This window comes from Bos javanicus, chromosome 3 (genome assembly GCF_032452875.1).
Source record: "Bos javanicus breed banteng chromosome 3, ARS-OSU_banteng_1.0, whole genome shotgun sequence".
Taxonomy (NCBI): domain Eukaryota; kingdom Metazoa; phylum Chordata; class Mammalia; order Artiodactyla; family Bovidae; genus Bos; species Bos javanicus.
This window is the reverse complement of record NC_083870.1, coordinates 70,352,890-70,369,124: the sequence shown is the minus strand read 5'-3', so window position 1 is coordinate 70,369,124 and position 16,235 is coordinate 70,352,890. Positions and strand designations below refer to the sequence as shown.

Below are 16,235 nucleotides of genomic sequence, written 5' to 3'. Positions count from 1 at the left end.
CAAAACCTACCTTAGAGGCTTCCCATCCCCCTCAGAATAAAAGTCAAAGTCTTTGCAGTGACCATAGGACTCTGCATGACTTGACCCCACTGTCTCTCTGACCTCATCTTCTATCACTGTCCCATTCCTCATTTGTGCTCTGACCACACAGGCTTACATACACCAAGCATAATCCTGTCTCACACACTTTGTCTATGCTTTTCCTCTACCTGAAAACCTATTTTAAAAAGGGAACATTTTTTCTGGTTTCTGCTTGAAAGACATCAGAGAGGCTTTTGTTATCCATCCTACATAATAGAATACTGCCTTCTGACCCTTTATTCCTTTTATCTCCCTTACCTTATCTTGTGTTTATGTTTATTACCATCTCATATATATTAAAAGAAGACAGAGCACCAAAGAATTGCTGCCTTTGAAGAACTGTGGTGCTGGAGAAGACACCTGAGAGCTCCTTGGACAGCAAGGAGATCAAACCAGTTGATCTTAAAGGAAATGAACCTTGAATATTCTTGAAATCAGTCCTTGAAAGGACGGATGCTGAAGCTGAAGTTCCACTATTTTGGTCACCTGATACAAACAGCTGACTCATTGGAAAAGTCCTGATTCAGGGAAAGATTGAGGGCAGAAGGAGAAGTGGGCATCAGAGGATGAGATGACTGGATGGCATCACCAATGCAATGGACATGGACTTGGGCAAACTCCAGGAGATGGTGAGGGACAGAGTCCTGGCATGCTGCAGTCCATGGTGTTACAGAGAGTCAGACATGACTGGATGACTGAATAACATACATTAATTGGTTGGTGTACTATTGGTATATTGGCATTGATTTATTGGTATATTACTTGCACTTCCCCAATCAGAAGACGCTCCATGGGTCAGATTCTTTGATTGGCTTACTCCCATGTTCTATCTTGGCACAGAATCAATTAATTTTCCATGAGTACTTTCAGGAGAAAGTTAAACAAAGCCTACAAGAAAATGTACTGATCTCAAATAGAATGTCCAATATGAAAACGGATAAATAGTAGTCAGAACTGACCTGTTTACATGTATTTTTTTACGCCTGAGATTGAAACTAGTGGCATGAAAATGATCTTTGGGCTACACAATAATGCAGGCATAACTCTAATACACATAACCTATAATATCCAATTGTATAAGCTGGATACTTGACACATGCTCTGGAGCTCAACCCAAAATCAATTACTACAAGGAATGAGGTGGGAAAAAAGCCTCCCTCTTTCCCTTTAGAAACAGAACTTAAGCATCATGAGGAAAGGAAGGGGCAGAAAAGAAATAGAATTTGAAACACCACCAGCTTTTATCCCCACTATATAACACAACTGAAAATCTACTTTTCATCTTATAATTTTAAATACAACACACAGGATTGTGATAAACAACCTTAACCCTAGATATTTTAGGCTCATCTACATTAATATGATTCTTAACAAATTGTGCTGAGAAATACATCAGTAAAAGCATACAAAGGAGCATGTAGCAAAACCTGCCCTCTCCCAAAGGACATTTGTTTCCATACTTGTAACAAGGCGATGATCTCTCGACACACACAAACCCGAAGTAGCCTCGTTTGCCTCCAAGTCTGGAACCTTTTCGATGCTTATATTCACAGCAGGAGCTTAACCTGTTCACCTGTATCCCATTCAGGAAAAAGGTGAGGCTGAACGGGAAACCTTGGTGCCTTTTGGAAATAAACTGAAAGGTCTCTGGAATTTAAAAAGGAAATACATTAGTGAAAGCAACTGACCTTGAACTAGCGTGTTCTAAATCACATTTTTCTGGTAGATAAGTACAATATTATTTTCTAGATCTCCTTTTTTTTTTTTTACCTGAGGACAATTTTTAATCACAAAAACACATTCTATTACATATATATAGTCTAACAAATACTCCAAGGTATTATAAAACTCTTTGACTTGTAATAAAATAATAAAACCTAAAATTATATGAACACTTAATATGGCCAGACATTACGCTTGATTACTTTGGATGTATTATTTCTAGACAACCATATGAAGTGTAGATATTACCATCATCAGTTTCTATAATGCAGAAATTTAAGTTTAGATGGATTCAGTAATTTAGCCAAGATCATACAGTAGGAGAGTCAGTGTTTGAATCCAAACATCTCTCTGGACTCCACACCTCTATGTTGCTATGCTATCTACCAATAAAGCACATAATGAAAGGCGACTATGAGCTCAGTGATGCTTCTATATGACTATCTTTTAATTCAGTAGTGTTTTTAAATAAATTTATTTTTTAGTGGTGACTCAAAACATCCTGATACATATATGGATGAAGCAGAATCATTCTATCCTTAGTCCATTCTCAGTTCTACCTAGATTTGAGATCCTTTCTTGATCCCCTACCCACCCAAAAGTCTCACCAATAAATTAAGAACCACTACTTGTAATTAACAGGTTTTAATCGTTCCATGTCTCTATAGTGCTCTTTGAAGAAGTCTCACCCTAGACATTCCAAAACCCAATTCTCCAGGTAAGAATACCAGAGTGGGATGCCATTTCCTCCTCCAGGGGATTTTCCCAACCCAGGGATCAAACCCACATTTCTTGTGTCTCCTCCATTGGCAGGTAGATTCTTTACCATTAGAACTACCTGGAAGCCCTCTAGCAGGGAAGAACATGCCATAAGTAAACTGCAGTTTCACGGTCAGTGGAGGATGACTTGATTTGGAAAAAAAAAAACTAAAAAACTTTGGTCAGTGGCATTATGAGTAATAATCTACAATCTCAGAAGCAAATTAACAGGGAAGGTCAGAGGTTCTTCTAACCATGAGATTGTAGTTCTAATTAGAGGAAGCAACAGGTCAGCAGACTAGCCAGAAATTTAACAGGGAGATACAGGCAATAAGGCAGTCACAGACACATTCAATAAGCTTTCCACACATCCCCAGCTAACTGGAAGCAGCATGGATTGAAGTAGGCCCAATCTATTTACACATCCCTGTCCTACTGGGAGCTTGCACCTGTGTACAAAGGAAATATGAGAGCCTGGTGGAAAATAAAAGTTGAAACATACCTGAAAACTGTCTGAACTTTGAATGTACTCCTGAACCCACTATAGTGGGTTGAATATTGCCCTCCAAAAATTCATGAATACTCAGAACTTCAGAATGTGACCTTATTCTGAGATAGGGTCTTTGTAGATATAATCAGGGAAGGCTCAAGATGAGATTATCCAGAATTTGTTTTGTCCTAAATCCAATGACTGATGTCCTTATAAGAAGAGAAGAGGATACACACACACAGATACGCAGAGAAGAATGACACGTGAGGATAGAAGCACAGGTTGAAGTGATGGAGCTGCATGCCATAAAACACAAAGGATTTTGCTAAGGATCACCAGATGTTGGAAGAGGCAAGGAAAGATTCTCCCCTTAAGCTTTTAGAGGGAGCATGACCCTGCTAAGACCTTAATTTTAGACTTCTGGCCTCCAGAACCACAAGATGATAAATTTCTATTGTTTTAAGCCACCAAATTTAGGAGCATTTTCTATGTCAGCCCCAGGAAACTAATAAACCTACAGAGAGATTCATTGGCAGAAGACAGAGGGTATATTGGCTCAAAGTGTTTACTCTGACAAATCATTGGATGATCACTAAACTATGAAAATACAGAGACAAGCCTAAGAGATTAGCCTAAAAAATATAAACAAAATTAAAAATAATCAGAGCAGAGACATTAATAGCTATATACCAATGAAAGAGGGCATGAACTTCAGATTTGTTCTAGATAAGCTACTAAACAACAACAAAACCAAGAATAACTTTCCAGAGGGAAAGTGGAATTCAGAATCCACAGCTGCTGTAATACATGATCTAAAATGTCAAGTTTTCAACAACAGCAAAAAAAAAAACCTCAAAAAGAAACTGGAGAGGGTGTGACCCATTCTCAGGAAGTGAAAGCCAACAAACCCACTCCTAGGATGTAGCTCAAGAGAAATGGTAACTGATGTTTACACAGAAATCTTGTCTTTGTAAATCATTGCAGCATGATTTATAATAGTCCCAAACTGGGAAAAGTGCAAGTGAAGTGAACTCACTCAGTCATATCTCTTTCTGACCCCATGGACTGTAGCCAACCCATGGTATTTTCCAGGCAAGAATACTGGAATGTGTTGCCATTTCCTTCTCCAGAGGATCTTCCCAACCCAGGGATCGAACCCAGGTCTCCTGCATTGCAGGCAGACTCTTTACTTTCTGAGCCACCAGGGAAGCCCACCAGGGAAACAATACAAATGTCCACCAATTGGGTAAATGAATAAAATGTGGTAGATCCACAAAATAGAATATATTCAGTGCTATGAGAAGAGAGCAACTATTGATAAATGCTACAATGGATGACTCTCAAAAATACTATACCTATGGCTGATTCATGTCGATGTATGGCAGAAACCAACACAATATTGTAAAGCAATTATCCTCCAGCTTCCCAGGTGTCTCAATGGTAAAGAATCCACCAGCCAATCAAAGAGACATAGGTTTGATCCCTGGGTCAGGAAGATCCCCTGGAGAAGGAAATGGCAACCCACTCCAGTATTCTTGCTGGGAAATCCCATGGACAGAGGAGCCTGGTGGGCTACAGTCTATGGGGTTGCAAAGAGTCAGACACAACTTAGTAACTAAACAACAACAAAAAATAAATTAATTAAATTTTTAAAAATTATATACAATAAGTTTTAAAACTCCATATGCTAACTGAAAGAAGCAAGATACAAAATCCTACCTATTGTATGATTTCATTTACAAAAGGTCCAGAGAAAGCAGACCTGTAGAAACTAAAAGCAGATCAGTGCTACCCTGGGGCTGCCTATGAGAGTGAGGATTCATTGTCAAAGCGTGGGCACAAAGGAAAACAGAGATAATGACTGCACAGCCCTATAAAATTCCTAAATATCAGTGAATTGTCCACTTAACAGTGGATGAACTTTATGGAATGCAAGCTACACCTATTTTTAAATTTTTTAAAAAAAATCAATATATAATAGCAAGAAAAAAAAAAAACAGTTAACATAAGTCAAGGTACAATAAGATACTTCAGTTTTAGGTACAAAGAACCATGACCAATCAAGAGAGAGGGATAAAACAGAATAGAAGTCAGCTGAGAAAACTTCACAACCTTAATCTGAATCTTAAAAGATGGGTAAGATTTGAATTTAAAATACAGTTTTGATTTTAAAATTCTTTGTCCTGTTACAAAGAAAAGAGCACAGGAAAAGATCAGATAACAGTGTGTGGTGGGGATGGGAGGAGGAGGCAGGAGGACCAGAGAAGCAGCTCCTGCGCTTGTGAAGATGTAGTGAGCGATGCACAAATAGTTACAACAGGATCAGGTTATGGAAATACAAGAAAATGGGGCAGAAAGGGATTATAAGAGAGCCAGAAAAAAGGTACTTTGTTCTTGATATCTACATGAACCCAGGAGGCCAACTTCTGCCTTATTTGAAAGGATGAATGGTAAATAAAACTGCTGTGAAGAACTGTACTCTTTACAAGTAGCAAAAATATTCTGTGACTTCACAGGTGTACATAATACACAATCAATCTATGGCCTGATGTCTAAAATCAAACTGCAAGACATCATGAATCACTATGATAATGAAAGATGCACTTGCTATGTTCCTAAATAATTAATTGTATTGTTATACTCATCCAAAAGCAAGACAAATTAACAAATGCCACATTTTTAATGAGTTTACTGCTCCAAGCATAATGCTAAAGGCCCTTTTTCTTAAAGCACAAATCTAAAAACCTATTCACATTTCACTGAATCACACACAGCTTTGATTTGTAAAAGGGCAGATGGGCAGATTCTTTTCAGTCCAGTTAAATTGCTAAGATTGCTGAACTACAAGTCAACTTGAAGCCACCCAACTTTTTCAGGTTTGAACTTTCCTAGCAATCAAGGGCAAGCTGAGATAAAATTATTGTGTGGACAGGATTCAATTATTTAAGTCCCCATTCCATCCTATTACTTAAGATTGTCCAATGACATAACATAAAGTCAGTCCTAGGATCAATATGCACGCAAAATAACAGTCAGCTGAGTAACACTCTCCAGTAGCCTTTTGCAATCTTATCACACAGTGTATATCATCTCCCAGAAAATCCTTCAGCCGTCTTGTTCTTTTTTCAATTGTATGTACATTTTCCAAAGTCAAAAAGCCATTCGATATGAATTCTGTTGAATAAAGCATGATCCAAGACCCAGGAAAATTTTCATTATGTTAATTCCAATTTGAGGCTATAGCTAATTTTAGAAATTCTAAATTAATAGTTGAAAATGACACTTTCAAAAAATAAGTGCAATCATTTATCATTAGGGGTTTCATAGCCCTCATATTATAAAAATATTTGAAACCCTTTGCTACTGAGAATAGCTAACTGGGGCCAGATAGTATTTAATACTAAACAAGGGCCCTGCACATAGCGGCGGGGAGGGCTGGAATCAGCTCTCAACCCCGGTCAGAGCTGGGAGTGTGACCTCGGGGAGGTCGGTACCTCTGAGGCCTCTCCTTTTTCTCATCTACACAATAAAAGGAACAAATACTCAAATGCTATGACAAAATAAAACAAAGTAAATTCTATTTCTGGCAAGTACACAAAATGGGAAAAATAATTTCTAGCGTTATTTTTTAAAAGACATTTTTTACACTTTTATAAAGAAAAATTTTTTTCATTATAAAACTATATAGTTCATTATATAATTTGATATGTATATAATTAATTATAATATATAATATTTTCCTCTAAGTTAAAACCAACATTCAAATGTTTATCCTTTCTTATGTTGGAAAGTTTTCAATATTTTATCCCTAAATATGTATAGTTTTTTTTAAGTTCTAGAACTTTTTTAAGTTAATAGTCACTGTTTTTGATTGATGAGGGAAATCAGAAAGTCAAAAATAAAAACACCATGCTTACTTCCAACTCCTCCTTTCAATCTCTAAGTCTATATCTAGATTACCCAAATATAAATATTTCTTTTAATCAGTAAAAACTCTATCACTTTCTAAAGAGTTTCTTAAGCAAGGAAATAACAAATACAGTCCTATAAAAACACTTCCTTTTAATTGCAGTTCTACAGAACTAAATATTGACCAAAAAACACTTTGGTATAATATGTGAAATCCTATGCAGCCATGAAATTAAAAGACGCTTACTCCTTGGAAGGAAAGTTATGACCAACCTAGAGAGCATATTCAAAAGCAGAGACATTACTTTGCCAACAAAGGTCCATCTAGTCAAGACTATGGTTTTTCCAGTGGTCATGTATGGATGTGAGAGTTGGACTGTGAAGAAAGCTGAGCGCCAAAGAATTGATGCTTTCAAACTGTGGTGTTGGAGAAGACTCTTGAGAGTCCCTTGGACTGCAAGGAGATCCAACCAGTCCATTCTGAAGGAGATCAGCCCTGGGATTTCTTTGGAAGGAATGATGCTAAAGCTGAAACTCCAGTACTTTGGCCACCTCATGCAAAGAGTTGACTCATTGGAAAAGACTCTGATGCTGGGAGGGAATGGGGGGAGAAGGAGAAGGGGATGATAGAGGATGAGATGGCTGGATGGCATCACCGACGTGATGGACATGAATTTGAGGGACCTCCGAGAGTTGTTGATGGACAGGGAGGCCTGGCGTGCTGCAATTCATGGGGTGGCAAAGAGTCGGACACGACTGAGTGACTGAACTGAACTGAACTGATATTGGATATAAAAATTATCTTATGCTAACAAACATGGATTTATAATCAAAGGGAAATGAAAATGTAATAAAAGCATTTAGCCAAATTTTGTACTGCATTATTTAGGTGTGGTCCATCCTGAATGTTACTGGATTTGTGATTTATCTCAGCATACTTCTAAAGAACAAATTGCCAATCTAATATTTTTCTCTTAGGATAATGTATGATATAATTCACTATGGCAAGCCAAATAGTTAACTTGTAATTTGGGGGACAGTTATTCGTGCAACATTTTAATGATCATATATCTATATCTCAAGATTAATCTGTTACTGGGTTAAATCACTCCAAATTCTTTCTTCCACAATCTGCAAGAGTAATTGCTGCTTCAGTTTCAATCATGGAGCAGTAAATCTGGATTTACTTTTAGGCAGCTGGTTTATAAGTCCCTGGATATGCATAATTTTATACAGTGATTGAAGTCATTTTGATATTATATCAACAATAGCTTATCTATAGCATCAACTGCAAGCAATTAAAAAAATTCACATTTTATGTGTACCTTTTTCAAGTAGCTTGCCTGTGTAGACACACAGGTTTTCTCCACCACAGTGCTGTTGATAAACTTTTATTTCATCCCGGAAATCTGAGTGATCATAAGCTAGGTGCACACTTTTCCCCAAATAGATCATTGTAATAGCTGCATTACTATGTAGTGGTGTTTTATGAATCCTTCTTGAATCCTAGAATAAACAAAAAGGGGGACTTATTAACTAATCTCCTTCTAATCAGAATGTGAAGACATTGTAATACAAAGAATACAAAAGGCTATTTTTAGGTACCTAGCAAAAAAAACCTTTATAACATGTCAACATATACAGTGCACAAAAAGTCAACCCCATTACAAAATGAATACTCTTAACAATTATAACATACATACACTTTGGCTTTGTATTTTTAATGTAAATTCTGGGCATCTGGACAAAGTTTGTCACCTTTTAGCTCACGTATGTGTCTTTTTTTCATGCAACAAAAACATCAATGATGTGAAGAGGAAAACTACTCTTGGTTCTTTTAGCTGGTTCCCAAATAAAAATTTAAATCAAATTAATTAAATAATATTGGTGACATAATTTTCTTCTAATCCAAATTGACGTTCACTGTGATTTAGCAATTGTTTTTATAATTGAGTGTTATCTTTTTATGTTTGTGCACTGACAAGACATCCTTCCCTGTGTTTATTCTATGTGAGAGGGAGAGACATACATTTGATTATTCCTGCAGTCACCCTGAGGATCAGGAATAATATATGTCAGATATTTGGGATTATCCAGTTTAATAGGAGCCATTCAGTTCAATGAAAAACCAACACTATCAATATTAGCCTTAAATAGCAAACAATACATCCAACCAAAAAATATCACCTCATAAGCCTATCTGATATTCTATGGCACTGACCAATTTAAATTATGTATAAAATAAACAATAAACTCAAATGTGAGATTAAATATCCAAAGCCTTACCTCCTGGTTTATATTCTGAAGTATTTTTTCATAGTAGTGAATAAGCACACTGTTTGCCTAACCTCTAAGAGGAAGACAGGGAAAGGGAAGTAAGAAAAGGAAGAGGAAGAAGAGGCAGTGAAATAGAATGGCTCCTTGAAAGACTTCAAGAGGTCCCAGTAAGAATATTGTAGGCTGCTAGAACTATACAGATACAAGGCATTACTTTTAATCTACTTCACTTTTCTAAAAGTCAATTTTTAGCTAAATTAAAAATGTGAAGAGACCAGCTTTCAGTGAATCCAAGGCAATGATCTGAGTTTGATTTCATTGACTTACAGATGCCTTGGAAACATGCATTTTATTGAGAATGACAAAGCTAAAAAAAAAAAAAAATTCTGAAGGAACTTCTATAATACTTCTATCTCTAAATCCATTTCCTTCTACCTTGGAGTATTCTTTCTTTTTTTTCATTCACTTTTATTTCTTTGAAACAAAAACCAGAGGAGGTAAATTTGATGAAATTCTGCAAATGACAGTCTGAGATTTAAAATTTGAGTGCACTGTCTTGCCTGTGGACAGAGCTCCCAAATAGAGAGAGATAATCCAGGGAACTATTTCAGGGACTTCGGGAGCCATGACAGCAAATCAGCAAACTGGATAATTCTCTGCAGACTAGAAACTTCACTCTGCATCACAGTTGAAAGCATAGGTATGATGGCAGGCCCAGCTCCTAGTTGCAAAGTCATCCCATGTTTCCTCTTGCCTGAGCGACTATGGAGCTGTGACACGCACGTGTGCAGCCCAACCCACAATCACCAGCCTAAGGCAAATCCAGCTCCAAGCTCCCACTAGAGCATTTAATGATATGGAGGATTAAATAAGAACATCGCACTTCGTTAAGCAATACTTTCTGAAGTGGCATGGATTCACAGGTAGTCCTGAGAGCTTCTAGGAGATAAGCACTACATAAATACGAGGTAATAGTGGGATTAGAGTGGAGGAAGGGCCCGCCTCATCAGTGCAAAAGGAAAACCTGGATGGAAGAATGTTTAAAAATAAAATCAAGGAAAGCTCTTCACCCTTTTCATTTACTCATATTCATATTTTTTCTGCTAAAGTATATTTCTGATAGCAACATCTCTTTTCTCTTGGGTCTGGTTGCTTCATTCCTTTTTAAAAGATTCCCCAATCATTGCCACCAAGTAACACCTTCTGTGTTCTAATAGGAGGCCTAAGTGACAGCTCATGATTAAATACATCCACTAAGAAATGAACGATTGTTTCTTGCAGTTGACTAAACTGCCTCTAAACTTACAGTCTTCCCAGGTTATAATGAACTCAGACTGATGAAACTTTAACAAGGTTTCATGGCCCTTTCTGTGGTCCTCAAGCAAGTATCAGAAGCTTCCATGAAAATTCAGTTGCATTTCAAGAACAGGAGCAAGTCTCAAGCTTCTGTACATCTAAGGATTATCTCTCCTACTTCCTTGACCAGTTGCTTATGACTTTGCTTCTCATTTCTTTTCAGATTTCTCAAGCAAGTATAATCCGAACTGACAAAAAGCAAGCCTATTGAGTAGTGAACCAGTCAGCTACTATATATTTGTAATACTTAGCATTCAGTGGATATATTAAATTTTCACTGGCATCTCTTTATCCCTGCCCAGGTATACATAACAGGTAGATTTTAAAGACTGAATAAGTGTCAAAGTTCCTGTTTTTGTTGATGTGTTGGGCAGCCCCTCCTCTCTATCTATAAGACAAGCCCTGATGAACTCTGAACATCATATCGTACCTGGACCACTGTAATTAACTTGCAGTTAGAATGCTAGAAAAAAAAGAGCATAAATTTGAGCTGTTCCAGGAAATCTGGATGTATGATTACCTTACTAATTGACCCCCACACTTTTATCCTATTGTCCTTCAAATTCTCCCTCCTCCTGGATATCAGAGTGATCTGCTGCTGCTGTTACTGCTGCTAAGTTGCTTCAGTCATGTCCGACTCTGTTTGACCCCACAGACGGCAGCCCACCAGGCTCCCCCATCCCTGGGATTCTCCAGGCAAAAACACTGGAGTGGGTTGCCATTTCCTTCTCCAATGCATGAGAGTGAAAAATGAAAGTGAAGTCGGTCAGTTGTGTCCGACTCTTCGCGACCCCATGGACTGCAGCATACCAGGCTCCTCCGCCCATGGGATTTTCCAGGCAAGAGTACTGGAGTGGGATGCCATTGCCTTCTCCATCAGAGTGATCTACTGTCACTAAATAGATCATGTGACTCTCCTGCTTAAAGTCTTCCAATGATCCCCAATATCCATGGGATAAGGTTCACTATTCCTCAGACAGTAAAAAAAAAAAGTCTTATAGTCTCTAACTCCTACTATCTTTCAACTATTGCAATTTCTTGTATTACATCTAAAGGTACAGCAACTGAATTAATTGTAATGGTCCACACATGACCAACATGCTTTTAATCTCAAGGCCTATATAACTGTATGAGTCACATGGCATTGACCTGTTTCCTTGTATTCCTCTCTCTCAGTAGATAAGGACAGTATCTTACCGATCTTTATGCCCCACCCCCTATGTCTTGTCAGTGCTGACAGCTGTGCTGTGCTGTGCTTAGTTGCTCAGTCATGTCCGACTCTTTGCAACCCCATGGACTGTAGCCCACCAGGCTCCTCTATCCATGGGGATTCTCCAGGCAAATATACTGGAGGGGTCGCCATGCCCTCCCCCAGGGCATCTGCCCAACCTAGGTATCCAACCCAGGTCTCCCACATTGCAGGTGGATTCTTTACCATCTGAGCCACCAGGGAAGCCTAGGAATGCTGGAGTGAGTAGCCTATCCCTTCTCCAGGGGATCTTCCCTACCCGGGAGCCAAGCTGGGGTCTCCTGCATTGCAGGCAGATTCTTTACCAGCTGAACTACTAGGGAAGCCCACTGACACCTAGTAAAAGCCTAATAAACATTGATCTGACTGGACACAGCCATAGAACAATTAGAGATTCCACATTCTGACCTTTGCTGAGACAAAAGCAGGCTGACCCCACCCAAAATCAGAAGCTTTCTACATTTATAGGAATTCAATAGGTACTAAAGCATTAAAAGTGATTCATGGTGTCCTGTTAAACAAGACACCACCTTTGTTGATTAAGCCTGGATATTGATAAAAAGCCTGGCCATAAAGAGCGGCAGACAGTCTTCATGTTGACTCTTGATTCAGGTCTTGCGCAGTCACTAAGTCAAGCCCAACTCTGCGACCCCACGGACTGCAGCCCGCTTGGCTCCTCTGTCCATGGGATGTCCCAGGCAAGAATATTGGAGTGGATTGCCATTTCTTTCTCCAGGGGATCTTCCCGACCCAGGGATTGAACCCATGTCTCCTGCACTGACAGGCAAATTCTTTACCACTGAGCCACCAGGGAAGCCCTATTCAAGTCTTTAGGAGAGGAAATTCTGACTTGAGCTAGAAGAGTGTTGCAATGTTCATACTCTAATGTTTCAGGAAGCCGCTGGTTGTGATGGAAACCTGTCTTCAATCTCCTCATTTAGTTCTGCTCTTTCCCTTCTCTTTCTCACTGGCTTTAACTTGTTCTCTCCTTCTCCTTCCTTTGCTTTTACCATGCATCTTCCTTGCACTTTATCCCTGCCTGTTTTTCTTATTACTGTATGACCTATATCTCATGCAAATTCCTGACCTAACCCCAAATGCCTTGGTCTTTCTGGACTTCTGGAGGAATCTGAGCTCCAGATTTTGAGGACGCTGAACTGACACTGTATCCTTTACTTCCTCATCTCCCTCAACAGAATGAATTCATTAAGTCTGTTAAGACCAGAAATTATCCAGCTGGATTTTGATTTTGGTGAGAAGGCCCCCAAATCGGACCCTCTTAGTAGTGGTCTGCCCTGACTCCTAGAAGCATTTCTGGTTCTTCCTTTCTTCTAGGGTGTTGTTCCACAATGCCAGCTGCAAAGATATTTTGATTGTTGAATTGACTTTTTTTATACTGTTTTTAAGTTCTTTTTAGTTATGTAGTTACCAAACTACAGTGCTAATTTTAAGCAAAAGCATTGTTTAAAAGAAAATGTTGCCTAAAATAAATCAAGCCTGCCATGAAATATGTTGAATTACAATATATTAAAATCATGCGATGTTTTTCCTTTTTCATTCTCAAATCTTAGTCTACTGATGAGAAAAACTAAGAGTAAAAATACCAAGGTAATGCACTGGCTAGGAGAAATTTTTAAACTATTTTAAATTTTAAAAATATTACTTAAATTAAGTCAAACAAAAGAAATGCGTGATTTCCCCACAAAGCTAATATTTGTTAGGCTTTATTTGTTACTGGAGAAAAGGGATCTATACCTGAAAGGCATAATTATCATCTACAATATTTACCTAAGCTAAAAAGTATAACTAAAACTTACTCTTTGCATGGATAATAAAGCAATACCCATTTATGAACACACTGCTAATAAACATGTGACTAAATGTAAATAAAATCAAACACCTGCTCTCAACAAGCTTTATAACCTGGGAGTAGAATTAAGAATAAGGGTACATGAATATTTATGCTAAGCAGAAAATATTAAAGAACATAGGAAAAGTAACAAAGTCCTCTTGAAGGGAAGAAGAGATGGAATCCTTTTACTGTGTACAGAAATACAGTATAGAGCATAAAGTCTTTGAGAAGATCAGGGAAAGATAGGTAGGGAAACACATTCTTCTTATCTGTTATGCATTCTCAGTCAATTCATAGAATATCTGGCATAAACTAATTTTTAAAAAGTATATACCTGAGATGGGGAAGTAGAAGACCAACCAGTTGAGGGTATAGAAAATAGTTCAACCAGTGTGGAGATTTCTTAAAAAACTGGAAATAGAACTGCCTTATGATCCAGCAATCCCACTGCTGGGCATACACACTGAGGAAACCAGAAGGGAAAGAGACACGTGTACCCCAATGTTCATCGCAGCACTGTTTATAATAGCCAAGACGTGGAAGCAACCTAGATGTCCATCAGCAGATGAATGGATAAGAAAGCTGTGGTACATATACACAATGGAGTATTACTCAGCCATTAAAAAGAATACATTTGAATCAGTTCTAATGAGGTGGATGAAACTGGAGCCTATTATACAGAGTGAAGTAAGCCAGAAGGAAAAACATAAATACAGTATACTAACGCATATATATGGAATTTAGAAAGATGGTAACAATAACCCTGTGTACGAGACAGCAAAAGAGACACTGATGTATAGAACAGTCTTATGGACTCTGTGGGAGAGGGAGAGGGTGGGAAGATGTGGGAGAATGGCAATGAAACATGTAAAATATCATGTAGGAAACGAGTTGCCAGTTCAGGTTCGATGCATGATGCTGGATGCTTGGGGCTGGTGCACTGGGACGGCCCAGAGGGATGGTATGGGGAGGGAGGAGGGAGGAGGGTTCGGGATGGGGAACACATGTATACCTGTGGCGGATTCATTTTGATATTTGGCAAAACTAATACAATTATGTAAAGTTTAAAAATAAAATAAAATTGGAAGAATAAAAAAAAAAAAAAAAAGAAAATAGTTCAACTTGGCTTGGCTACGAGCAGAGAGAAAGCTGGAAAAGGGCCAAAATCAGAAGCCCTTAAATGCTAGTACACTAAGCATGCCCCTTTATTCTGATGTTTTGACATCTGGGTCCTTGCTGACCCTGGGATATAGCTCACCCAAGACTAACCAGTTCCTAGACATGGGCTTCCCTGGTGGCTCAGTTGGTAAAGAATCCGCCTGCCCAATGCAGGAGATGCAAGTGACTCTGGTTCAATACCTGAGTCAGGAAGATCCCCTAGAGAAGGAAATGGCGACCCACTCCAGTATTCTTGCCTAGGAAATCCCACGGAAAGAGGAGCATGGCAGGCTACCGTCCATGGGGTCACAAGAGTTGGACACAACTTTGTGACTAAACCAATAGACATAATAAATGACTTGCCTAGGAGAACATTTATCACATATAAACCAAACAACTGAGAGCCTATATCCACCCTCCCCCAGTCTCTAACAAACTGGGCCCACATTCCGCTACCCTTACCAGGCACCAGACAACTGAGGACAGCCCAACACCGAAGCCTGCCAAAATCATTCATACCATCCTGTCCTAAGCCTGCTTACCCCCCGTTGCCTGATCCTTCCTCAGAAACCACAACAGATGCTCTTTCCCACCTTTTCCTCCCACCCTCACTCCTGACAGTCCTGGTGCTTCCCTGGGTGACCCTACAAGGCCTGGTGTGATGGTTAATTTCATCTATCAACTTTGCTGAGCCACAGTGCCAGATATGTGGTCAAACAATATTCTAGATGGATGCCTGACTAAAATAAACAGGGATTTCCCTTTCTCTTGAGAACTGTAAGTGACAAACTTAAAGGCAAGTATCCTGATCTATAGGTCGCAACATAGGTGAACAATAATGTGACATTTTAAAGCAGGCAGACTACACCTCACTTTCATTAGGAAAGCAGAAGCTAGTGAAAGATTTTAAGCAGGCAAGAAAAAAGCTGGAAGCCAGTATACAAAGTTTAATTTTAACACCATTATATAGAATCTACTACTACTGAGATGGACTGTGCTTACACTCCTCTCCCATTCCTGCCTTTAACTCTCTGCTTCCTGATTTTGTTTGCTAACTTCCTATCCATGTTTCAGGCATCTGTAATTGCATAGGGCTTATCTGAAGTCTGGAAGGTAGACAGGGGAACTCAGGCAAATAGGAGAAAGCTCCAGACTAGTTCAAGCCTGGAGAAACTCTTTGCCCTCTCTTTCATAAAACATATAAGAAATTAAAGCAAACTATGTTTCATTTTTTAATTGATAAACATACTGTTTAAGTGGGTTCTTATTTGGACTTCCCTGGTGGCTCGAGTGGTAAAGAACCAGCCTGCAATGTAGAAGATATGGGTTCGATCTTTGGGGTAGGAAGATCCCCTGGAGTAGGAAATGGCAACCAACTCCAC

The 16,235-nt window shown here is 38.8% G+C and overlaps 1 protein-coding gene across 7 annotated transcripts in view; it reads right to left on the bottom strand.

The window, feature by feature from the left end:
* Positions 1-16,235, bottom strand: part of ERICH3 (glutamate rich 3) — a 120,594-nt gene that overhangs the window by 45,243 nt on the left and 59,116 nt on the right. For all 7 annotated transcript variants that reach the window (XM_061411570.1, XM_061411569.1, XM_061411573.1 and 4 more), the window contains 2 exons: positions 8,287-8,467; positions 1,542-1,728 (listed from right to left, as the gene is read on the bottom strand). In XM_061411570.1, the coding sequence (XP_061267554.1) occupies positions 1,542-1,728; positions 8,287-8,467 (368 nt within the window). The remainder of the gene's footprint in view (positions 1-1,541; positions 1,729-8,286; positions 8,468-16,235) is intronic.